At 41.0% G+C, this 25,326-nt stretch overlaps 1 protein-coding gene across 4 annotated transcripts in view; it reads left to right on the forward strand.

Annotated features, from left to right (window-relative positions):
* Nucleotides 1–25,326, forward strand: part of PNOC (prepronociceptin) — a 247,641-nt gene that overhangs the window by 76,413 nt on the left and 145,902 nt on the right. The window contains exons 1-2 of one of the 4 annotated variants that reach the window (XM_077291744.1): nucleotides 576–728; nucleotides 22,461–22,601. In XM_077291744.1, coding sequence (XP_077147859.1) covers nucleotides 22,479–22,601 — 123 coding nt within the window. In that variant the 5' untranslated portion in view covers nucleotides 576–728; nucleotides 22,461–22,478. Of the gene's footprint in view, nucleotides 1–575; nucleotides 729–871; nucleotides 893–22,094; nucleotides 22,318–22,460; nucleotides 22,602–25,326 lie in introns of those variants that run through there. The other 3 variants (XM_077291746.1, XM_077291743.1, XM_077291745.1) reach the window with 3 other exon arrangements.

Genomic DNA, 25,326 nt, shown 5'->3' on the forward strand with positions numbered 1-25,326 from the left:
CACGTGGTTTCCTTAGATGATACCAAACCATTAGCAGCAATAGAGGTTTGAGTATCTGATGAGTTTTTTTAACATATCATGACCAACTTGACATGACCAATGTTTTTAAAGCATATCATCCATAAGGTACTACCATGTTCCACCACATTTAGGATCATCTTCAGGTGTTATAAGCTCGATACCAGTCCAGGTGTTTTAGGTGTGTGGTCAACACCACCACTTATATACACTTTATTAGTCTTTTCGTCATTTGCTAATTGCACAAAAGTGATGGTCTTCTTCTCCAATCCCATATTCATTCCCGTCATTTCATCCTTTTTAGTGTCTTGGGGTAATAACGCGTAAAGAATGGAGGAATTTCCCCCATGAGAGATGAGACTAGTTAATTGTCTAACACACAAAATGACTTCTCTGATTGCGATCCATGTGGTGCCATGCACAAAGTCAGGCACTGCGCCACTCCGTAGTAGTAGGTGGGGGGGATCTCCGACCATGCCGGAGATGTCCTGTAAGGAGTCGCAGTGACGTTGTTTCTTACTTAGAAGAGGTAGGTGGAATAGGGTTGGTGTTCTTCTGCAAGGCAGGCAGGAAGCATGAGGGGGTGGATACGCACACTAGCAATGTGAGTGCCGGAGAGGTGGGGGAGCCTATGTGTATAAATATACCACAGAGAACGGAGAAGCAGTCACATATCAAGAGAGGTCCGGAGACTGGGAACACTTACAGAGGTAAGACTGACTTTACAGCTCTGCTTCTACGTAGCGCAGACTGCAGTCCCCCCTGCCCAGATCTTATAGGACTTGTCTTATCAGATGAATCTTTACATGATGCACATATTTGTGTCTGTGCTCTCTTACTAGGACTGCCTGGGATTTCTTACCAAAGACGAGATGTAACTCTAAGAAACTTTTTTTTTTCTTAAATTTTTGCTCATTTCGGTTTTTAGGGGGGTACATTTTCACTGCATCGATGGATCCGGAGTGGCAGCCTTGATACCTTGTTATATAGGGGTTATGTTAGACAGACAGCTTGCAAGCTAGCCGGTAGCAATATGTCATTGTGCATTCCGCTCCCCCAAAAAAAGTGAACCCCCCACCCCCACTAGATTTGGAGAACAAGCAGATAAAATCCATCAATGGGATTTTAATAGGCAGGGGAAGAAAAAAGGCGCTTTCTATGCCTCCGCTGAGTCCGTAGTGATCCCGTCTGTGCACACACAGATAACACCTTGATTCCCGTCATCCATTGAGGGCAGATTACAGAGGTTCGCAGATTAATGCTCGGTTCCACCAAACTCACGGTGAAAGGAGCAGATAAAAGGACGAGCACGTGGCGGCCAGGGACACTGTTGTGATGCAAATTACTGGATGCACAAACTGGAGATGACATTGTGCTGCTGAGGAGAAGGAGCTGTTGGCTGCAGAGACACAAGGCTGGAGGTCTGGAGCTGCAGATACAGTGACAGCCAGCCGTGCGCTCACTGCAAAACTTTTAGCTTTTTCATATATTTTATGTTTCATATCCATTATTATTTTGCATTTTATTCATATGCTACATTTTTTGTTAATTACGGGAAAGATTATTAATTGGCATTTTTTCATTTGAATTCGTTATTACTTTTAATGATTCCGTGTCATTTTCATTGTAATTTCTTATTATTATTGAAATTATTATTTTATATTGATTTCTTCATTATTTTATAGGATTCCTTTTTGTTTTATATTTTTTATTCCAATTAGTGCAATTATTATTTTATCTTGATTTATTATTTTATAGCATCCATTTTGGTTTTATTGCTATTATTAGTAGTAGTATTATGCAATTATTTTTTTAATAGATTTTTTTAATAGTATTATTTTTTGTTGTATTGCTATTTTTATTAGTAGTAGTATTAGTGCAATTATTATTTTTTATTGATTTTTTATTTTTTAGGATTCATTTTGGTTTTTTTTTTGCTATTAGTAGTAATATTAGTGCTTTTATTATTTTGTATTGATTTTTTTATTTTACAATATTCATTTTGGTTTTATTACTATTATTAGTAGTAGCATTAGTGCAATTATTATTTTTTATTGATTTTTTTTTTAGGATTCATTTTGTTTTTTTTGCTATTAGTAGTAATATTAGTGCTTTTATTATTTTGTATTGATTTTTTTATTTTACAATATTCATTTTGGTTTTATTACTATTATTAGTAGTAGCATTAGTGCACTTATTATGTTTTATTGATTTTTTATTTTCTAGGATTTATTTTGTTTTTTTTGCTATTATTAGTAGTAGTATTAGTGCAATTATTATTTCTTTATTGACTTTTTTATTTTACAATATTTATTTTGGTTTTATTGCTATTATTAGTAGCAGTATTAGTGCATTTATTATTTTATATTAATTTATTATTTTATAGGATTACCTTTTGGTTTTACATTTTATTGTTATTATTATTAGCAGCAGTAATGTACTTATTATTTTATATATATATATTAATTATTTTGTATGATTTATTTTTATATTTTAATTAATTATTATTAGCGTAATTAATAATAGATATTTACCGTATTTCTCAATTATTTTATACGTTTCCGCCTTCCTTTATGTACTATTTATTATAATTAAGGTAATATGTTTTATTTATTAATTATTTAAAAAAAATCTTGTCATATTTACATTTCTTATTTTTTAAATATTTATTGCATAATTGGTCTTTTCTAGAATTATTTTTTTATTTTTTTTCTATTTTTAATTCTTTATAATTTTTTTTACTGTTTGATTCATTAGTATTTAATGGCATTTTGTATTTATGATTATTATTGGTGATTAATCATTTATATTTCAATTAATATTAGGAGCCTTAATTAGAATTTTAGATTTTTTTCTTTTTAAAAATGATTAGTGTTTTAACAATTTGAATATTATTTTGATTATTTAAATATTTCTTTTAATAGTTTATTAGATTTGTATCTATCATTTATCATAATAATTAATTTTTTATAATAATATTACAATTAATTATTAATATTTTTTTTATATATTGCGCTCTGATTATTTTTGTTTTTATTAATCATTAATATTATTCGATTATTATTATTGTGGTTAGCTGACTTTGACCACTGGTGGCCACCATATGGCCAATGTCAATCTCCTCATTGTCTTATGTCTTCATCTTCAAGTTTCTTAATGGTCAAGATTTCTCTGATACTTTTTGTGCCATTTTTCTTCATTTCGAGCTTATATTGACCATAGATGTACAAGACCCCCCACCATGCACCAATGTATGGGAAGGATCACATGAGTAGATCCCTCAATGTGCACCAATTTCCCATGAGAAATTATTTTTATTGTGGGAATTATCACTTTTTTGGGGGTTGGCCCACATGTGCTCCTCCCAAGTGATCGACCGATGGGTCAGATTTGGTAGAGACCATGTCTAGATCCCCAGATCTTGATAAAGATTGTTTGGATCCTGAATGATGATGAACACATATATGGCTTTGTTCTAGGGTTCTGACTTCAAAATCAATTTTCATTGTAGAAGTCTTACTTAGGAAAGTTCAGTTGCGTCATCTTCTCTGAAGGTCCAAGATATTTTGGCTTTCAGAACCTGGTATTCCCAAGATGTTGGGTTGACGGTTCACGTCTTGGACTTTCAGAGATGTATCTAGTGAAGAACGACAAGAATAACTTGGATGTAGAGATTCCGAATGACTTGACTTGATGATGATGATGACCAAGAACATAAAGAGGTTGTCCACACTGGAGAAGCCCTTACTAATATCATCAATATAAAATAAAAAAAAACTCAATACTTACCTGCTCCTCCGATATCAGGGTTGAAACATTGTTCTTCCACTTAGGCAAAACTGTGAGGGCTGCATCCAATCAGTGGAAGCTGATTGACTGGAGCAGTCACTTGATAGTGTTTAGTGTCCAAGAGGTAAGTATAGAGATTTTTTATTTTATGCTGAACGTTGGCCGGTAGTGGACAACCCCGTTAATTTCATGGTGAGACATAAACATTGTTTATTGTCCTCTTGTGGCAGACAATGTCAGGTATTAGAGAGGTCAACCAGGACTTTTTAATATAAAAAATAAAACATACCTGCTGATGTTCACCTCTCTGGGTGTCCCACTGGTCTCTAAGCCTTCTCGTCATGTGCCAACTCCAGCCAACGAGTGTCCACAGCAATGAACAACACACCTCTGCTGTGGCTAGTGATTGGTTGCAGTGGTCATATGTTGGAATCAAAGAGGGGGCATCCTAAGGCATCTGGTGTAAAAAGAAAAGTTCAGACCAAAAAAGTTCCATTCTTAAGGAACTCTAGTTAGTCCCGTTGTCTTTGTATTTTGGGTCACATTCTTGTGAGAATCTACATAAAAGTTGTAAGACTTATTTCTTTCATCAGGGATTTGTCTGGATTGAACAATCACTTTTTGTTAGACCGTTTCCCACTCATTAAAGAGTGTAGGCTACTGAGATCTCTGGTGATCAGCTGTAATCAGTGGAAGAATGTAGCAGCAAGTATTCCATTTCTCTACAGCACTCCCGCAGGGAAAGTGAGGTATTACACGGCTCCTATTGAAATTACTTAGCTGCACTCAAAGAGGCAAGCACCGAGGCTACCTAGAGATGTTCCCTGGCATCAAACACAATAATGTTTGGCATACTACAATAGAGGGTTCATGAAAAAGAATTATTGAAAAAGAATGCCTTAATTAAGAAACCCCTCTGATTAACGGCAAATCAGAGCAGCGTATAATAGTGCAGCAGATCGTTCTCGTCTTATTAAAGGGGAAAGCATTCACAGCCTACGCCCAGCGTAAAGGGCTGATACCAGAGAACAATAGATTGACTTCATTGACCCTACAGTCAGTCTTTCCCCCAGCAGGAATGGCTGATATACAGGACAATAGATTGACTTAATCTGTCCTAGAATCAGTCTCTCCCCAATCTAATGATAATGACAGCGGACAATAGATTATTTTAATCTTTCCTATAGTCAATCTCTTCTAGCTGATAACAGAGGACAATAGTTTGTTTTCAGCCGACGTGTAGTCAATCAAAAAAGGGGCTGATATAATGGAAAAATAGATTGCATTTAATAAAGAATATATATTTCCCCATGAAATATGACAGCTATGTCCTCCCGTTCAGACGGCGCGTCGCCCTGTGATCTCCTGGGTTGTCTCCTGACCCTCACACATGGCGCAGACGCCCTCATTATGTCCGCACAAGTGATTCCCCAGCCACAAACCACGTATCTGCGGGAGACTAGGCGCGCACTGTTACATGCATTAATGCCGCCATTCAAAGCTGAGCAATTTAGGAGAAAATTGTATTCAGAAGTTATTAAGAAAATTTAGCAAATTGCAAATTGAAAAAAGAGGATTAACCCTTTCCCGAATGCACAGAAAAGTAATACTAATCTTGGTGGGGTAAGAGTATCTGGGTTTGCAGCTGCTGCACCTTTAGGCTCCATATTAGTACTGCCCGAGACCAGGTCCTGACACCATCAGAACATGGCACGGATAGAACTGTCAGATGGTGCATGAAGAAGTGCTGTCTCATACCCAAGTAATAATGTCCACTGGGTGACCAGAATAGCAGCATAAATAGCAATACCAAAAATGTAAATAATAGCGCCATGCGGTGTTCGGGTAATACTGTGCTATGCAGTGTTTGCATAAAATGTACCATAAATTGTGCAAAGGTGTTCCCTCAATTACCCAATCACTCACCCATCTACCATAATGGCGTTGGGGACATAGTGCACATGTTTTCGTTACTTCTTTTAAACCCTTTCCGAATCTTGAAGTGGTTTAAGGATCTAATATATACAGTGGGGGAAATAAGTATTTGATCCCTTGCTGATTTTGTAAGTTTGCCCACTGACAAAGACATGAACAGTCTATAATTTTTAGGGTAGGTTAATTTTAACATTGAGAGAGACAGAATATCAAAACTAAAATCCAGAAAATCACTTCTATAAACTTAATAAATTTATACATATATATGTATAAACGATATACTTTATTTGATATATAATTTATTTGCATTTTGCAGTGAGAAATAAGTATTTGATCCCTCTGGCAAACAAGACTTAATATTTGGTGGCAAAACCCATGTTGGCAAGCACAGCAGTGAGACGTTTTTTGTAGTTGATGATGAGGTTCGCGCACATGTCAGGAGGAATTTTGGTCCACTCCTCTTTGCAGATCATCTCTAAATCATTACGATTTTGAGGCTGTCTCTTGGCAACTCAGAGCTTCACCTCCCTCCATAAGTTTTCTATGGGATTGAGGTCTGCAGACTGGCTAGGCCACTCCATGACCTTAATGTGCTTCTTCTTGAGCCTTTCCTTTGTTGCCTTGGCTGTATGTTTTGGGTCATTGTCTTGCTGGAAGACCCAGCCATGACCTATTTTTAATGTCCTGGCGGCGGGAAGGAGGTTGTCACTCAGGATTTTACAGTACATGGCTCCATCCATTCTCCAATTGATGCGGTGAAGTAGTCCTGTGCCCTTAGCAGAGAAACACCTCCAAAACATAATGTTTCCACCTCCATGCTTGACAGTGGGGATGGTGTTCTTGGGTCATACGCAGCATTTCTCTTCTTTCAAACACGGCGAGTTGAGTTAATGCCAAAGACCTCAATTTTTGTCTCATCTGACCACAGCACCTTCTCCCAATCACTCACAGAATCATCCAGGTGTTCATTGGTAAACTTCAGAGGGGCCTGCACATGTGGCTTCTTGAGCAGGGGGACCTTGTGGGCAATGCAGGATTTTAAAACTTTATGGCGTAATATGTTACCAATGGTTTTCAAGTTCCCCCATGTGGTTTTAGGCTGATCTCTCACCTTCCTCATGATCAAGGATACCCCACGAGGTGAGATTTTGCATGGTGCCCCAGATCGATGTCGATTGACAGTCATTTTGTATTTCTTCCATTTTCTTACTATTGCACCAACAGTTGTCTCCTTCTCACCCAGCGTCCTACTTATGGTTTTGTAGCCCATTCCAGCTTTGTGCAGGTCTATGATCTTGTCCCTGACATCCTTATAAAGCTTTTTGGTCTTGCCCATGTTGTAGAGGTCAGAGTCTGACTGATTAATTGAGTCTGTGGACAGGAGTCTTTTATTAAGGTGACTATGTAATACAGCTGTCTTTAATGCAGGTAACGAGTTGATTAGGAGCGTCTAACTGGTCTGCAAGAGGCAGAACCCTTAATGGTTGGTAGGGGATCAAATACTTATTTATCACTGCAAAATGCAAATAAATTTATATAATTTGTACAATGTGATTTTCTGGATTTTATTTTTGATGTTCTATCTCTCAATGTTAAAACTAACCTACCCTTAAAATTATAGACTTTTCTTTTTTTTGTCAATGGGCAAACTTATAAAATCAGCAAGGGATCAAATACGTATTTCCCCCACTGTATATTCTTTAGGGTGACTTCGTTTGGAAGCTGCCCACACTTTATAGGAAAAAGACATCAGTGGCGGAGTCACAGTAAAACCGCTAGAAAAGACACTCAGGAAAAAGACAGACGGATTTTCCTTGAAGCGGCTTCGCCGAGAAAAACCACGGCGACACCGCCATCGGAATTAAGTTGTGTGCACATATCCTCCATGCATATCTGACTTGTCAACTGTCTTGGATCTGCCGGAGGTTTAATGTGTGAGGAGACCACATGGCTTTTCCCCAAAATAGGATGTCAGGGGACAAAATGGTCGAGCAGTCTGAAATTTAATGCTTCAACCTTTTGTTCTTCAGGACATGTCAGTGTCACTTTTCTATTTTTGTGCCTTGTGGTCGTTAGTGTGTTTTTTTTTGCTCCAAATTCCTCAAATTCTGGAATACTCTTTATTTTTGTCTTTAACCTTTTTTTGCATCTTTTTAAGGTGAAAAGTCGCATGGTCCTCTACAATCTTACACAACTTGCTCAGAAAAAAATGTCAGGAGTACATTTATTCACTCCAAGCAAAGAAGAATCGGAGGGTTTGGGTGGGGGAGGGGGGGGAATGAGGTACGCTTACTGAAAAAGTTTGTGACTTTTTAAAAAGTTGCAATAGATGTATTGGCCTCAAACATTCAAAAACTCTAAAAAGAAGTAAACACATATTATACAGACCTTAAAAAGGTATAAGTTAAAAGGAAACAGGAAAACAAACAACCAAAAACTAGGCAAAAAAGGTACAAATGCAACAATGAAGGTGTTGTAGACACTATTTTCTGACAAGGGGGTGTGGCCTTGCTTAAAAAGGGAGGTGGTTTATTGGAAAGCGGTTTGGACTTTTTTGTGACCAAATGCACCAAACAATATGAGAAAATTTTGGTGCAAATTCGTCACAAAGCAAATCAACTAATACAAAGTGCAACATATTAATTGAACAGAATGAACCACGTATAAATATGGCGCATTGTTTAAGAAAGAGACTGCATTGATCAATCTGCCTTCTTGTGCCTATTCATTTCTTCTTTTTGGTGCATATCAATAATACATTTGTTTAAAATGATTTTGCACAACGTAGAATGTGCAACTTAGGGGCAAGCTCACTAGCTAAGATGGAAAAATTTGCCCCTGGCCCCACTGACTGAGACGCAGCTTCTTATCTTGGGGTAAATTCACAAAATCTGCACAAAATTGAATGCAAAGAGTGAAATCCACAAAGCTAATTTAGATCCAGATTTCCAATCTTCATCACCGGTAAATATTAGTGATGAGCATACGTACTCGGAAAAGGCGCTATTGTAGCATGCTCGTGTCTTCGGTGACCTCAGATAATATGTTTGAATTCTATCGGTTGCATGTCTCGCGGCTGTTCAACCCATTTGTTAGGCAATCCCTACATGTGTTGAGGCTGTCGAATAACCGCGAGACATGCAACCGCGGGGAATCGAACATATTATTCAGCCATGCCGAAGACACTCGGCGAGCACATGAGCATGGCCGATAATGCCTTATCCGGGCTCGTTCACTCATCACTAGTCAATGTTTTCTTTGCAGGCTTTTTACAACGTGTGTTGATGAGATCTATTAAAAAAGCATGGCAGCTTCCAAGTCTCCCCTCAGTCTACGATGGGGAGTGCCGGGTGACTTTCCAACAGGTTAGATCCACTTTGCTACATTATAAATGTATTTTTTAGTGAGGGATATTAATAGGACCAGTTTTGGACCCTCCAAGTTTGACACCACATTGGCCATGGCTTTTTTTCCCAGAAAATAGAAAACCAGAACTGTATATAAGTAGAAATAAAAGCAAATGAGCCAAAAGGAAGGACATTGTAGAGCCTTTGCTTCTTTATTGAGCCTTGGTGACCCTGTGATAAAATCTTAGCTCCATACCTGCTCGGAGCAGTTGTTGACGGTTCAAGAGGCCACATAGATGAGCCTGAGATGATGCGTGGTAAATGGCCGATATCAGGCAGAATTGACTGTTAACACTTGACCACGCCAGCAGCACTTCCTCCACTATTGCAAGTATTACCGAGCTGGTTAAACCCAAAGACTTGGTGGTCAAGTTAATGGACTATTATGAAGTCTTATTAAGTGGGATGGAATAAGTTGCCAAAGTTAGCTCTGGTATGAGCAACCAGATTTGCCAGAAGATTCTCTGAGAGCCCATATTCCTGCACAATAGTGGGTCAAAAAGGTCCGTCAGAAGAGAACCCCATTTGGAGGTGACTTTTGGAGACGTCACTTACCACTAGGGTCTACTATGAGACGATCCAATAATAATTAGAGAGGAGTGAATCGAATTAATCAAATTCATGTGAAAATTTTATTTGGATTTGAACAATTTGCGATTTCCGTCACCTAAATTAGCTGCTAAGTGGTTGTACCAATTTCTTAAAGCGCATGTCTTTGGTGAGAGCTTGATTCATGGAGGGCACAGGTTGTTCAACGCCAACGGTTTGTCTTTAAGCAAATTCAGGAAGAAAACTAACTTTTTAGTGCCACCCATTAAGGCCTCCACCAAAGGTCTCACATCCAAACAATCAGTACTAGAGATAGGAGAATCGATTTGCAGGACTTCAGTCCAGGGGCCGGGTCAGTAATCTGTGACTGTTGGACGGCATTTCCAGCTTTTAGCCCAGCAAATCAAAAGAAGAGTCAGGAATGCCTGGAGGCATGGAGATTTGCAGGCATCCGGTCCAGCAATCACGGATCACTAACCTAGCCAATGAATTGGAGTCCTGCAAATATGTTCTCCCATCACTAATCAGATGTGGAGAAGACATTGGTGTTCCAAGTTCTAATAAAGGGTTGAAAATTGATTTAAGGAGTAGCTACCACCGATGGTTGGTGCTAGACTGCCAACTTTCTTCCTCTTGGAGGTGAGTTCATTTGCATATATTTTTCCCAGAGAGAATAACTTTGTCTATAATTCTCCTAAAGTCAGCTGGCTGTCCCCTTAGATCCATTTTCGCGCACTGGAACAAGAGGATATGAGGCAGTATGAGAAAATCAGACAGGGGATCCTTGTATCTCTGGTAATTCCAATGGTGACGTTCAGTTGTCTCTCCTACCCCTACATCTATAGGGTGAGCACTGGAGCCAACAATGTGGCCCATGTGATTTACTGGTGTCATATTTAATGTTTTATAATATTGGTGGAGATGTTCTTCGTTCTTCATAATCATCTTTACAGCTTCTTTCCTAGATGAGCATTTGCTTTACCATCTTGTTGCTGCTGATTGGCATTGAGCTGAATCGGTGCTACATCTCTTTCTTTATGATTTCCTTTTCGGATACAATTCTCTACTATATTTTAAGGAGATGTTTGCCCTGGAGCTTTATGTTTAAAGGTTTTTCAATCTCCATGAAAGTTGTGCACAAAATGTGGCTGTTACCTTCAGTGTTGAGGCACCAAGCTTTCTAGCTATACATAGTATTGGGACGCAGAACTTGGTAGTTACACATAATAGTAAGGTTCGGAGCTTGGCAGGTGCACATAGCATAGAGGTACATAACTTGGTGGTTACAAATAGTATTGAGGCAAAGAGGTTGGTGGTTATACAAAGTATTGTGGCACAAAACTTGAATCTTTACATACAGTATTGATGCACACAGCTTGTCAGTTACAGTTGAATATTACACATAGCATTAAGGCACAGAGCTTTGTGGTTACACACAGGATTGAAGCAAAAAAGCTTGGTGATCATACATAGTATTGGGGCATACAACCTGTCTCTTACACATAGTATCGAGGCACAGAGCTTGGTTGCTATATATAGTGTAGAGGTACAGAACTTGGTAGATGCACCTTGTATTATTGCACAGTGCTTGTTAGTTACACACTTTATTGAAGCCCAGAGTTTTGCAGTTACATATAGCAGTGAAAGATAGAGCTTTGTGGTGACACATAGTATTAAGGCTTGTTGGTTACACATACTATTAAGGTACAAAGATTGATGGTTATACATAGAATTAAGGCACAAAGCTTGATGGTTATACATAGAATTAAGGCACAAAGCTTGTTGGTTACACATAGTATTAAGGCACAAAGCTTGAAGGTTACACATAGTATTAAGGCACAAAGCTTGATGGTTAAACATAGTATTAAGGCACAAAGCTTGTTGGTTACACATAGTATTAAGGCACAAAGCTTGTTGGTTATACATAGTATTAAGACACAAAGCTTGTTGGTTACACATAGTATTAAGGCACAAAGCTTGATGGTTACACATAGTATTAAGGCACAAAGCTTGTTGGTTATACATAGTATTAAGACACAAAGCTTGTTGGTTACACATAGTATTAAGGCACAAAGTTTGTTGGTTACACATAGTATTAAGATACAAAGCTTGTTGGTTACACATAGTATTAAGACACAAAGCTTGTTGGTTACACATAGTATTAAGGCACAAAGCTTGATGGTTGCACATAGTATTAAGACACAAAGCTTGTTGGTTACACATAGTATTAAGGCACAAAGCTTGTTGGTTATACATAGTATTAAGACACAAAGCTTGTTGGTTACACATAGTATTAAGGCACAAAGCTTGTTGGTTACACATAGTATTAAGACACAAAGCTTGTTGGTTACACATAGTATTAAGGCACAAAGCTTGATGGTTACACATAGTATTAAGGCACAAAGCTTGATGGTTACACATAGTATTAAGGCACAAAGCTTGATGGTTACACATAGTATTAAGACACAAAGCTTGATGGTTACACATAGTATTAAGACACAAAGCTTGTTGGTTATACATAGTATTAAGGCACAAAGCTTGATGACTACACATACTTTTAAGGCACAAAGTTTGATGGTTACACATAGTATTAAGGCACAAAGCTTGTTGGTTACACATAGTATTAAGGCACAAAGCTTGTTGGTTACACATAGTATTAAGGCACAAAGCTTGTTGGTTACACATAGTATTAAGGCACAAAGCTTGATGGCTATACATAGTATTAAGACACAAAGCTTGTTGGTTACACATAGTATTAAGGCACAAAGCTTGTTGGTTACACATAGTATTAAGACACAAAGCTTGTTGGTTACACATAGTATTAAGACACAAAGCTTGTTGGTTATACATAGTATTAAGGCACAAAGCTTGATGACTACACATACTATTAAGGCACAAAGTTTGATGGTTACACATAGTATTAAGGCACAAAGCTTGATGGCTATACATAGTATTAAGGCACAAAGCTTGATGACTACACATACCATTAAGGCACAAAGTTTGATGGTTACACATACTATTAAGGCACAAAGCTTGATGGTTACACATAGTATTAAGGCACAAAGCTTGATGGCTATACATAGTATTCAGGCACAAAGCTTGATGGCTATACATAGTATTAAGGCACAAAGCTTGATGGCTATACATAGTATTAAGGCACAAAGCTTGATGGCTATACATAGTATTAAGGCACAAAGCTTGTATGTTACACTGTTAAGTTACATATGCAGAGCTTGGTCAGTATGATTTTTCCACCAGATTCAGATAGAAGCCGATCAAAATGCAATTCATATTATCGTTACATAAACTTCACTGCATCTTATATCTTATCTTTCAGAGCTGTAATATGGTTGCATGCATGAGGCCTTTAAGTGGTCGTCTAATTAGAGGAAACACATTTGAGATAGCGGCTGTTGCTTAGCTCATGGCACCCACAAAAACAGTTGATTTTGTCGGTGTAAAATCGTCCCATGTCGTGTTACATGGCAGAAATTCTGTTTTTGAGAATCATATTCTGCAGAAATGAACAAATACACATAAACGTGTCTTCCTCCATGTCAGCAAGCTAAATCATCCGTGCCCCTACCCATCTCAACATTGAGTTAGTCCCATAATTAAGAAATCAATCTCTGACACCATAGACTTCCTTTTTGTGACCCGCGTTGCCCTCGCTGTGCTTCATTCTGCCAAGTCTAATGACGTCCGGAGCTAATGTCCTGAGACATTTACATCATTCTCTCTGTGATTAACATTCACTCTCCCTCTACGTGAGTCCACCATGGATAATGGCCTACATGAACATCCAGCAATGAAGAGCATCCTGGGACCGGTGAACTGCATCGGTCAACGCTTAGCTAACAGAATTACAGACGTGACATCTTTCATCGAGCTGCAGATTATTTTAACATTTCTTTCCGTGATCACAGAGTTAAGTAAAGCGGAGCGTTTCTGAATTCATCGCAATCTTAGAGTTGACCATATTATCCAGAGAAGGAGGCGCGCCTAGATTTGCAACAAAGGCATCCCTGCTCTTTCATACGCCACAGCTGTCGATAGGAAAGGTTATTAATGTCTGCCCAGCAAGAGATAATGAAATAATAGTATAAAGCGAATGAAGACTCCATTCATTCGACAGTCTGAGAACATTCCCTCAAAAATAATACTACAGAGGAGATGACTAACGAACATTCGTCTTTGTGATATTTTGTCTTTTCTATCCTTGTGCCTTTCGTTTTTGTTGCACCATGTAAAAGAAAAATCTTCTTTTACAATACAGAAATTGCCAACAAGCTGCTGTTGACCGATCAATTGTCCTCATGTTTCTATTTGGTAATCTAGGGGGTATTGGTGTCCTGCTGCGTATGTACTGTAGGTCTTTAGAGGGGTTGTCTACTCGATAAAGAAATCGATGACCTATGGACTGTAGGTCATTAGAGGGGTCGTTTACGCGATGAAGAGATCGATGACCTGGACTGTAGGTCTTTAGAGGTGTTGTCTACACGATAAATAAATCGATGACCTTGGACTGTAGGTCTTTAGAGGGATTATCTATGCGATAAATAAATCGATGACCTGTGGACTGTAGGTCTTTAGAGGGGTCGTCTATGCGATAAATAAATCGATGACCTGTGGACTGTAGGTCTTTAGAGGGGTCATCTATGCGATAAATAAATCGATGACCTATGGACTGTAGGTCTTTAGAGGGGTCGTCTATGCGATAAATAAATCGATGACCTATGGACTGTAGGTCTTTAGAGGGGTCATCTATGCGATAAATAAATCAATGACATAGGGACTGTAGGTCTTTAGAGGGGTAATCTACCAAATAAAAAAAATCGATGACCTGTGAACTGTAGGTCTTTAGAGGGGTCTTCTACGTGATAAAGAAAATGAATGACCTATGGACTGTGGGTCTTTAGATGGGTCAACTACGTGATAAAGAAATTGATGACCTATGGACTGTAGGTCTTTAGTGGGGTCTTCTACGTGATAAAGAAATTGATGACCTATGGACTGTAGGTCTTTAGAGGGGTCGTCTACGCGATACAGAAATCAATTACCTAATTTTTGTTGTCTATTGGACTGGGGGGGGGAAATGAGCGCTGAATTTGTCAATCTCTGCCAATGAAGAAAGTGGAGGTCAGCATGCTCAATCACCACCTCATTTGGATGGAGCTCTGTCGACCCCTTTCTTGGGATCTTTGGGGAACCCAAGAACAAAATTGGTCCCCCCATGTTATGGCTTAAATTCACCAAATCAGCTCTCAACTCTAACTTATAGTGGACCAAGACGTGGACCTCCCTCTAAAATGTCTATGCCCCAAAAACCTTCCTTGGTTTTGAACATAGATGGCAACAAGAAATTTACAGAGGTGTATTGTGTTTTGTATATTTAAAGATGAGAAAGTTGAGCACATCAGGAGCTTTGCATGGCCTAAAAGTCTCTTTACAGGAGAGACGTTACCTCTTTAACCCTCAGTCAGAGGCCAAACCAGATCTCATGCTTGGCACTGATGAGGAACAATCACCTCAAAAAATGAGCTTGCGAATTGAGATTTTGGATTCATTTGAATGTGTAGTCATGTAGGAAGATTCATTAAAGGGTCGATATTGACTTTTAGGATTACTGCTTTCAGTAGGTGGCACTAGAGTTCCTGTTCTCTTCCTCTCTGGAGAGGCAATTTGCAAAATTGAGGAAAAAAAATTTGCTGCCCTGGTTCAGCGTCTAGTCTCATCCTCTGTGGCTCCAAGATGAGGGCAATCTTTACGTCTTTGTCTGCCATCCTCGATCCAGCATCCTCAGGTATTGACTAAGCTCCATGAAGTCATGATAAAGCCTCAAAAAACTTCAAGACATTGCAGAGGCTAGTAAATACCACAAGTGGCCCAGATGCCGGGCCGAGGATGCCAGATATAGACTGTCCTGGTCCAGGTGCCTCGAAGGACAAAACTAGATGCTAGAGCCTAGACTAGGGTAGAAGTAATCTTTTTCTCTCAACCCTAATTGAGTTTTATATTTCCTTTTCCCTACCTTATACTCTTCAATGATTTTGAGTTACTTTGAGTGTTCTTTTGGCTTTATGTTGACATGGTGGTAAAAATGTTATGGTACATTCAGCAGTTTAATCTGCATTAAATCAAATACATTCAGATTATGCTGAAAAATTGTGACCATTCACATTAGTCCCAGTATCCAGTAGGGAAACCTAATTCCCTGTGTCATACATTCACTGTGCCCAATTGTGAGAGCATGAGAGGAAACCAGAGAAAGCTATGACAACCCCCCATAGGTAGACCAGTATATCTCCTCCCTCTGGTATTGGTAAGCGTACTTGATCAGAATGGCTGATAAAGAGTTACAGAACAGTTATTGCAAACTGCTTGAGTACATTTTATTCTTTATTATGCTCCAGAGCTGCACTCACTATTCTGCTGGTGCAGTCACTGTGTACATACATTACATTACTGATCCTGAGTTACATCCTGTATTATACTCCAGAGCTGCACTCACTATTCTGCTGGTGCAGTCACTGTGTACATACATTACATTACTGATCCTGAGTTACATCCTGTATTATACCCCAGAGCTGCACTCACTATTCTGCTGGTGCAGTCACTGTGTACATACATTACTGATCCTGAGTTACATCCTGTATTATACTCCAGAGCTGCACTCACTATTCTGCTGGTGCAGTCACTGTGTACATACATTACATTACTGAACCTGAGTTACATCCTGTATTGTACTCCAGAGCTACACTCACTATTCTGCTCGTGCAGTCACTGTGTACATACATTACATTACTGATCCTGAGTTACATCCTGTATTATACACCAGAGCTGCACTCACTATTCTGCTGGTGCAGTCACTGTGTACATACATTACATTACTGATCCCATCCTGTATTATACTCCAGAGCTGCACTCACTATTCTGCTGGTGCAGTCACTGTGTACATACATTACATTACTGATCCTGAGTTACCTCCTGTATTATACCCCAGAGCTGCACTCACTATTCTGCTGGTGCAGTCACTGTGTACATACATTATATTACTGATCCTGAGTTACATCCTGTATTATACTCCAGAGCTGCACTCACTATTCTGCTGGTGCAGTCACTGTGTACATACATTATATTACTGATCCTGAGTTACATCCTGTATTATACTCCAGAGCTGCACTCACTATTCTGCTGGTGCAGTCACTGTGTACATACATTACTGATCCTGAGTTACATCCTGTATTATACCCCAGAGCTGCACTCACTATTCTGCTGGTGCAGTCACTGTGTACATACATTATATTACTGATCCTGAGTTACCTCCTGTATTATACTCCAGAGCTGCACTCACTATTCTGCTGGTGCAGTCACTGTGTACATACATTATATTACTGATCCTGAGTTACATCCTGTATTATACTCCAGAGCTGCACTCACTATTCTGCTGGTGCAGTCACTGTGTGCACACATTACATTACTGATCCTGAGTTATATCCAGTATTATAGTCCAGAGCTGCACTCACTATTCTGCTGGTGCAGTCACTGTGTACATACATTACATTACTGATCCTGAGTTACCTCCTGTATTATACCCCAGAGCTGCACTCACTATTCTGCTGGTGCAGTCACTATGTACATACATTACATTACTGATCCTGAGTTACCTCCTGTATTATACCCCAGAGCTGCACTCACTATTCTGCTGGTGCAGTCACTGTGTACATACATTACATTACTGATCCTGAGTTATATCCAGTATTATAGTCCAGAGCTGCACTCACTATTCTGCTGGTGCAGTCACTGTGTACATACATTACATTACTGATCCTGAGTTACCTCCTGTATTATACCCCAGAGCTGCACTCACTATTCTGCTGGTGCAGTCACTATGTACATACATTACATTACTGATCCTGAGTTACCTCCTGTATTATACCCCAGAGCTGCACTCACTATTCTGCTGGTGCAGTCACTGTGTACATACATTACATTACTGATCCTGAGTTACATCCTGTATTATACCCCAGAGCTGCACTCACTATTCTGCTGGTGCAGTCACTATGTACATACATTACATTACTGATCCTGAGTTACCTCCTGTATTATACCCCAGAGCTGCACTCACTATTCTGCTGGTGCAGTCACTGTGTACATACATTACATTACTGATCCTGAGTTACATCCTGTATTATACCCCAGAGTTGCACTCACTATTCTGCTGGTGCAATCACTGTGTACATACATTACATTACTGATCCTGAGTTACATCCTGTATTATACCCCAGAGCTGCACTCACTATTCTGCTGGTGCAGTCACTGTGTACATACATCACATTACTGATCCTGAGTTACATCCTGTATTATACTCCAGAGCTGCACTCACTATTCTGCTGGTGCAGTCACTGTGTACATACATTACATTACTGATCCTGAGTTACATCCTGTATTATCCTCCAGAGCTGCACTCACTATTCTGCTGGTGCAGTCACTGTGTACATACATTATATTACTGATCCTGAGTTACGTCCTGTATTATACCCCAGAGCTGCACTCACTATTCTGCTGGTGCAGTCACTGTGTACATACATTACATTACTGATCCTGAGTTACATCCTGTAATATACTCCAGAGCTGCACTCACTATTCTGCTGGTGCAGTCACTGTGTACATACATTATATTACTGATCCTGAGTTACGTCCTGTACCATATGCACCATATGGGCTTGAGAGAGTTTGAATTACAGAGGGCAAGTTTAATGACGGCAGTGAAATTCCCACATTGGGCTTTCCTAGCAGTTACTATGCTGTAATATCTCGCTGCGACCATTTATCACAAGTCGCCCTAACGTCGTGATCCCCCGAGTGACAGCCTCATTTCAGTCTATGCAAATTAACATTAATGATCTCATTTAGAATTCATAGAAGCAATATGTCTCTCCTGTATGTTATTTCTATGTAAATGAGCCACTTCTTCCAATCACTTATGTCCCCTTGAAGGCAAGATGTTGTGTTTAGTGGCCGTTCTCCCGACCAGCACAGTCCTAGCAGCAGACGGCTAACAATCCCCCGCCGTCTGCACATTTCTATGCAGCATTGTAGCTGAGATAATAAACAAGCAAATCTGTAATATAAGGGAATAAAATTTATCTGCGCCTGTCAGTTACAAGGGCAGAGTACAAAGGATGAATAGGTGGATGTATGGGGTTAAATATATAGTGAATAGATTGCTGTATGGGGTTAAATACACTGCTCAAAAAAAATAAAGGGAACACTAAAATCCCACTTCCTAGATGTCACGGAAATATTCCAGTTGAAAATTTTTATTCATTGCATAGTGGAATGTGTCCAGAACAATAAAACATAACAATTATCAATGTAAATCACAACTAATATCCCAAAGAGGTCTGGAGTTGGAATGATGCTCAAAATCAAAGTGGAAAATCAAATTACAGGCTGATCCAACTTCAGTGGAAATGCCTCATGACAAGGAAAAGATGCTCAGTAGTGTGTGTGACCTCCACGTGCCTGTATGATCTCCCTACAACGCCTGGGCATGCTCCTGATGAGGCGGCGGATGGTCTCCTGAGGGATCTCCTCCCAGACCTGGACTAAAGCATCCGCCAACTCCTGGACAGTCTGTGGTGCAACGTTACGTCAGTGGATGGTGCGAGACATGATGTACCAGATGTGTTCAATCGGATTCAGGTCTGGGGAACGGGCGGGCCAGTCCATAGCTTCAATGCCTTCATCTTGCAGGAACTGCTGACACACTCTAGCCACATGAGGTCTAACATTGTCCTGCATTAGGAGGAACCCAGGGCCAACCGCACCAGCATATGGTCTCACAAGGGGTCTGAGGATCTCATCTCGGTACCTAATGGCAGTCAGGCTACCTCTGGCGAGCACATGGAGGGCTGCGCGGCCCTCCAAATAAATGCCACCCCACACCATTAGTGACCCACTGCCAACCGGTCATGCTGAACGATGTTGCAGGCAGCAGATCGCTCTCCACGGCGTCTCCAGACTCTGTCAGGTCTGTCACATGTTCTCAGTGTGAACCTGCTTTCATCTGTGAAGAACACAGGGTGCCAGTGGCGAATTTGCCAATCCTGGTGTTCTGTGGCAGATGCCAAGCGTCCTGCACGGTGTTGGGCTGTAAGCACAACCCTCATCTGTGGACGTCGGGCACTCAGACCATCCTCATGGAGTCAGTTTCTAACCGTTTGTGCAGACACATGCACATTTGTGGCCTGCTGGAGGTCATTTTGCAGGGCTCTGGCAGTGCTCCTCCTAATCTCCCTTGCAAAAAGGTTGAGGTAGCGGTCCTGCTGCTGGGTTGTTGCCCTCCTACGGCCCCCTCCATGTCTCCTGGTGTACTGGCCTGTCTCCTGGTAGCGCCTCCAGCCTCTAGACACTAGGCTGACAGACACAGCAAACCTTGCCACAGCTCGCATTGATGTACCATCCTGGATGAGCTGCACTACCTGAGCCACTTGTGTGGGTTGTAGAGTCCGTCTCATGCTACCACGAGTGTGAAAGCACAACCAACATTCAAAAGTGACCAAAACATCAGCCAGAAAGCATTGGTGCTGAGATGTGGTCTGTGGTCCCCACCTGCGGAACCACTCCTTTATTGAGGGTGTCTTGATAATTGCCAATAATTTCCATCTGTCGTCTATTCCATTTGCACAACAGCATGTGAAATTGATTGTCAATCAGTGTTGCTGCCTAAGTGGACAGTTTGATTTCACAGAAGTCTGATTTACTTGGAGTTATATTATGTTGTTTAAGTGTTCCCTATATTTTTTTGAGCAGTGTATATAGTGAGTAGGTTGCTGCATGGAGTTAACATAAAGTGATTAAGTTGCTGTATCGGGTTAATATAGAATGACTAGATTGCTGCATGGAGTTAACATAAAGTGATTAAGTTGCTGTATGGGGTTAATGTAAAGTGAAGAGGTTGCTGTAAATCTAGTCACTCTATATTAACCCCATACATCAACTTAATCACTTTATATGTTACCCAATACTGAATAAGCTGCAGAGGGAACCCGGATACCTGGAGCGCGCCGGCTGAGCAGATGTTCGGCTCCGCAGCTGCATGTGTCACGGCTGTGTGACGGTCACAGCACATGCATGGAGATCCTGTTTGTTGGGCTCTGAATGCATGTGTTGTGACAGTGAAACAGCCGTGACACATGCAGCTGCGGAGCCGAACAGCTGCTCAGCCGGCGCGCTCCAGGTATCCGGGTTCCCTCTGCAGCTTATTCGGTAAGCGCTATAGCTAGCCGAATAAGGAGGGAGCTGAACATATACGCTCATCTCTAGATGGGAGGTGATAGTTGGTGCTCATAAAATTCTATGGAAGAGGGAGGACCAAGATGCCAACACAGACAGAGGAGGAGGGGCTAGAGGCCAACACAGACAGGAGGAGGGGCTACAGGCAGACATAGACACAGGAGGAGGAGCTACAGGCAGACAGACAGTGGAGGAGGGGCTACAGGCAGACATAGATACAGGAGGAGGGGCTAGAGGAACACAGAGGAGGGAACGCTGGTGGCCAACAGAATTGTAAGGGCTAAAGCCACAAATAGGGGAGGAGGGGCTAGATGGAGACGCACAAAGAGGAGGAGGAGCTAGACTAAGACACAGACAAAGGAGGAGGGGCTAGAGGCAGACAGACAAAGGAGGAGGGGCTAGAGGCAGACAAAGGAGGAGGGGCTAGAGGCAGACAGAGAAAGGAGGAGGGGCTAGAGGCAGACAGACAAAGGAGGAGGGGCTAGAGGCAGACAAAGGAGGAGGGGCTAGAGGCAGACAGAGAAAGGAGGAGGGGCTAGAGGCAGACAGAGAAAGGAGGAGGGGCTAGAGGCAGACAGACAAAGGAGGAGGGGCTAGAGGCAGACAAAGGAGGAGGGGCTAGAGGCAGACAGAGAAAGGAGGAGGGGCTAGAGGCAGACAGAGAAAGGAGGAGGGGCTAGAGGCAGACAGACAAAGGAGGAGGGGCTAGAGGCAGACAAAGGAGGAGGGACTAGAGGCAGACAAAGGAGGAGGGGCTAGAGGCAGACAGAGAAAGGAGGAGGGGCTAGAGGCAGACAGAGAAAGGAGGAGGGGCTAGAGGCAGACAAAGGAGGAGGGGCTAGAGGCAGACAGACAAAGGAGGAGGGGCTGGAGGCAGACAAAGGAGGAGGGGCTAGAGGCAGACAGACAAAGGAGGAGGGGCTAGAGGCAGACAAAGGAGGAGGGGCTAGAGGCAGACAGAGAAAGGAGGAGGGGCTAGAGGCAGACAAAGGAGGAGGGGCTAGAGGCAGACAAAGGAGGAGGGGCTAGAGGCAGACAGAGAAAGGAGGAGGGGCTAGAGGCAGACAGAGAAAGGAGGAGGGGCTAGAGGCAGACAAAGGAGGAGGGGCTAGAGGCAGACACAGACATTCTACTACAAGTCGACCTGTAACAGCAGTTACAGTTCTCTGTAAAACATTACGAGCACCAATTGTCATCCCTATCCCAATAATGGGAAAATCTGTACTGACTGAAGATTCCACCTTAACAGGACGGGACTAGTGCTCAATCCTATGGTGGATTGGGATGCCTTAGAGAAACTGGATCAAACTTGAGCATGGTAATAGGGTGGTGGCTCATGATGGAGGACATGGGGTCCATATATGAGGGCTCTTTGCTAGTCTGAACTCACCCTGGCATGTGACTGTATACCAGGGGCCATATAGCCAATGACTAAACATGGCATCCGCTTTCCTCTTCCAGCTCCTCCGCACCAACACAATGAAGGCTCTCTTGTGGAGTATAATGCTGCTGTCGGTACTTTCCCACGTGCTCTGCGACTGCCAGAATGACTGCGTCACCTGCAACAAGCACCTATACCAACACGACAACTTCAACACCCTGGTGAGTACCTGCAGACATCTGCTCAATAATCCAGCCCCAAAACAGAGAAAAGGGCAACCTGGTCACCTGGACCCATCTGTGATATGGGTTTAGTTCTGCCTACATCTGACCACCTAAATATTGGTTGTATAGAATCAGTTACCTGACAACCCCAAATAAGACCTTGTGACAATGTATGGAACTGTGAAAACCATTAACCTGGAAGCTGCTGAGCCCGTGCTACCAGCAGAGGAGGGGGGGCGCTAGTGAGCAGATTCATTCCCATCACATACTCCTCTGATGGCTGCTCAGAACATGATACACAAGAGTTTATAGTCATGAATTTTATTACAAACACATCTATTATCTATCTATTATCTATCTATTATCTAAGTATCTTTTATTTATCTTTCTATCTATTATCTATCTATCTTCTATCTATCTATCTATCTATCTATCTATCATATATCTATCATCTATCTATCTATCTGTTATCTATCTATCTATCTATCTATCTATCTATCTATCTATCTATCTATCTATCTATCTATCTCTGTTATCAATCTATTATCTATCTGTATTATCTAGTATCTATCTATCATCTATCTATTATCAATCTATTATCTATCTATTATCTATCTATTATCTATCTATCTCTCTATCTAGTTGATTGTCCTGGAATCTGGACCCATCGCCCCTCCTCCTCCTGGTCAGGTGAGAGGAGGATAGCTAATTGTATCCATGGAACATGGGTACAAAGTCATGAGTATAATTTACTAGTGGAGTAATACAACCGCCATATTTCCGAGCATACCTTCACCATCCTAGACGCACCAAACAACTATGATAAATCCACAATTGGGATTCATATAATATTACATTTTTGTGGTTTCTCAAAGCCAAAAATTCTGTTGCTTTAACCCACAGTAGCAGCTATGTCCCCCGATCACAGATACTGTATATCCGCGGATGGTGTTGGCATGAGATGATTCTAGGTATTACATAGAAGTATTGCATTTCCATCGCCATGTGAAGTCCCTGGTGTGGACTGGAGACATCCCAGCTTCCTCAGGTGCAATTATCTCGCCTTCTGTATTTTAGCATCTCTACGCTAACGAGGAAATACATCGTAAACGTTTGCTCTTCCAGATATTGTAATCTACTCGCTAATTAATTTATCTACACACAGAACGAGCTTCAGTGGTTTTTAATTTTTATTTTTTGGATTCATAATTGAGTCCATAACAAACATTTTTATTGTGTACTTGGCTTAGATTCGGGAACCATAACGAAAGTTATTTTCGGAATTCAACAATTGTCTTATTGGTGTCTTCTAAATCATTTACTGTGTAGATGAAGAAACCTATGAATCCATCTGTGATGAATCTCCGATATATTACTCAGCATTTCATTACTGAAATTACTTGGTCAATCCCAATCCCGGGGTTCTCTCCGACACCATGTCTGCCCGTTCCCACCAGAGAGTCTTTCCAGTTTGTCATAGACAAAGTTAATTAGGTGTGAAAGAGTGAGATCTCCTGGTAATAATAAGTGACAGCCAACATCCCTGCCGGCTGTACATCAAGGAGTCTGCATGGGGCAACTTGTAAGGAAGAAAGGTTGGGATTGGCTTTGAAAGGAAATCTTCTAGACTAGGTGATACAAACTGTAATGAAGAGTTAATTACCCACTCATCTCAATCATAACTTAATTAACTAGAGAGCAGACAGCTTGAAACTTGACGATCTGCCACCACAATTCACAACTGCTGTCAAAATCCATGAAGGAGCCTGCAGAGGATGTTCTTGTTAGACGCCATCAAAAACCGAGCCCAGACAGAGGAAACCCACACAAACACGGGGAGAACCTACAAACTCCTCACAGATGTTGTCCTTCATGGGATTTGAACCCAGAACCCCAGCGCTGCAAAGCAAAAGTGCTAATCACTGAGCCACCATGTGTCATGTCCTCCTGGGAGATCTGGGATTAGAAGATCACTACATATTGTGAATCACAGATCTTCCATTTAGACTGTGTGTTTGTGTCCCATATTATATGGATTTGGTTTCCTTTGGTGCTGAAGAGGTTAACAACCCATTCTATGCTGATCAGAAACTTGCAGCTTCATTTTCAGCTGCTTCTGGTCAAGTCATTTCCTCTCCCTATAAAACCTGGTCAGACCTTCTCTTCCTTGCCAGTTAAACCATTGCTTCCTAGCTCCTTTGAGACACTGTGCTGAATTGGTGATTGTTGTTGCTAATGGAGATTGTTGCATGCGGTTTTTGGGTGTATGCTTTCCTTATTGTCCTATTCCCATTTGGTTAGTACATTCCTATCCCTTCCTATATTCCTCTCTACCTTTGGTGAGTGTTTGTTGCTTTGTATTATCCTTGTTTGTCTTAGTGTCTGGTTTACTTTACATTTCTGTCCCGTATCTTATGGATTGGGGGGAGGGGACAGATCAGGGTTTAACAGGAGCATAGTAAGGTCGGAGACTCTGGCCTCCCTACCTTCGAGAGTATCCCCAAGACAGGGATAGTTAGGATCTAAGTTCCAGGGACAGTTTGAGGCCCCTTTCTTATCGAAGACCTTCACAGCGTGACACATGCCACCGTACAAGTTCTTTATGCCTTCAGTACAAGTTCTTTATAACTTCAGTATACGTTTTGCATAACTTCAGTATACAGTAAGTTCTTTATAACTTCAGTATAAGTTTTGTATAACTTCATTATAAGTCCTTTATAAC

This window comes from Ranitomeya variabilis, chromosome 2, assembly GCF_051348905.1.
Source record: "Ranitomeya variabilis isolate aRanVar5 chromosome 2, aRanVar5.hap1, whole genome shotgun sequence".
Taxonomy (NCBI): Eukaryota; Metazoa; Chordata; class Amphibia; order Anura; family Dendrobatidae; genus Ranitomeya; species Ranitomeya variabilis.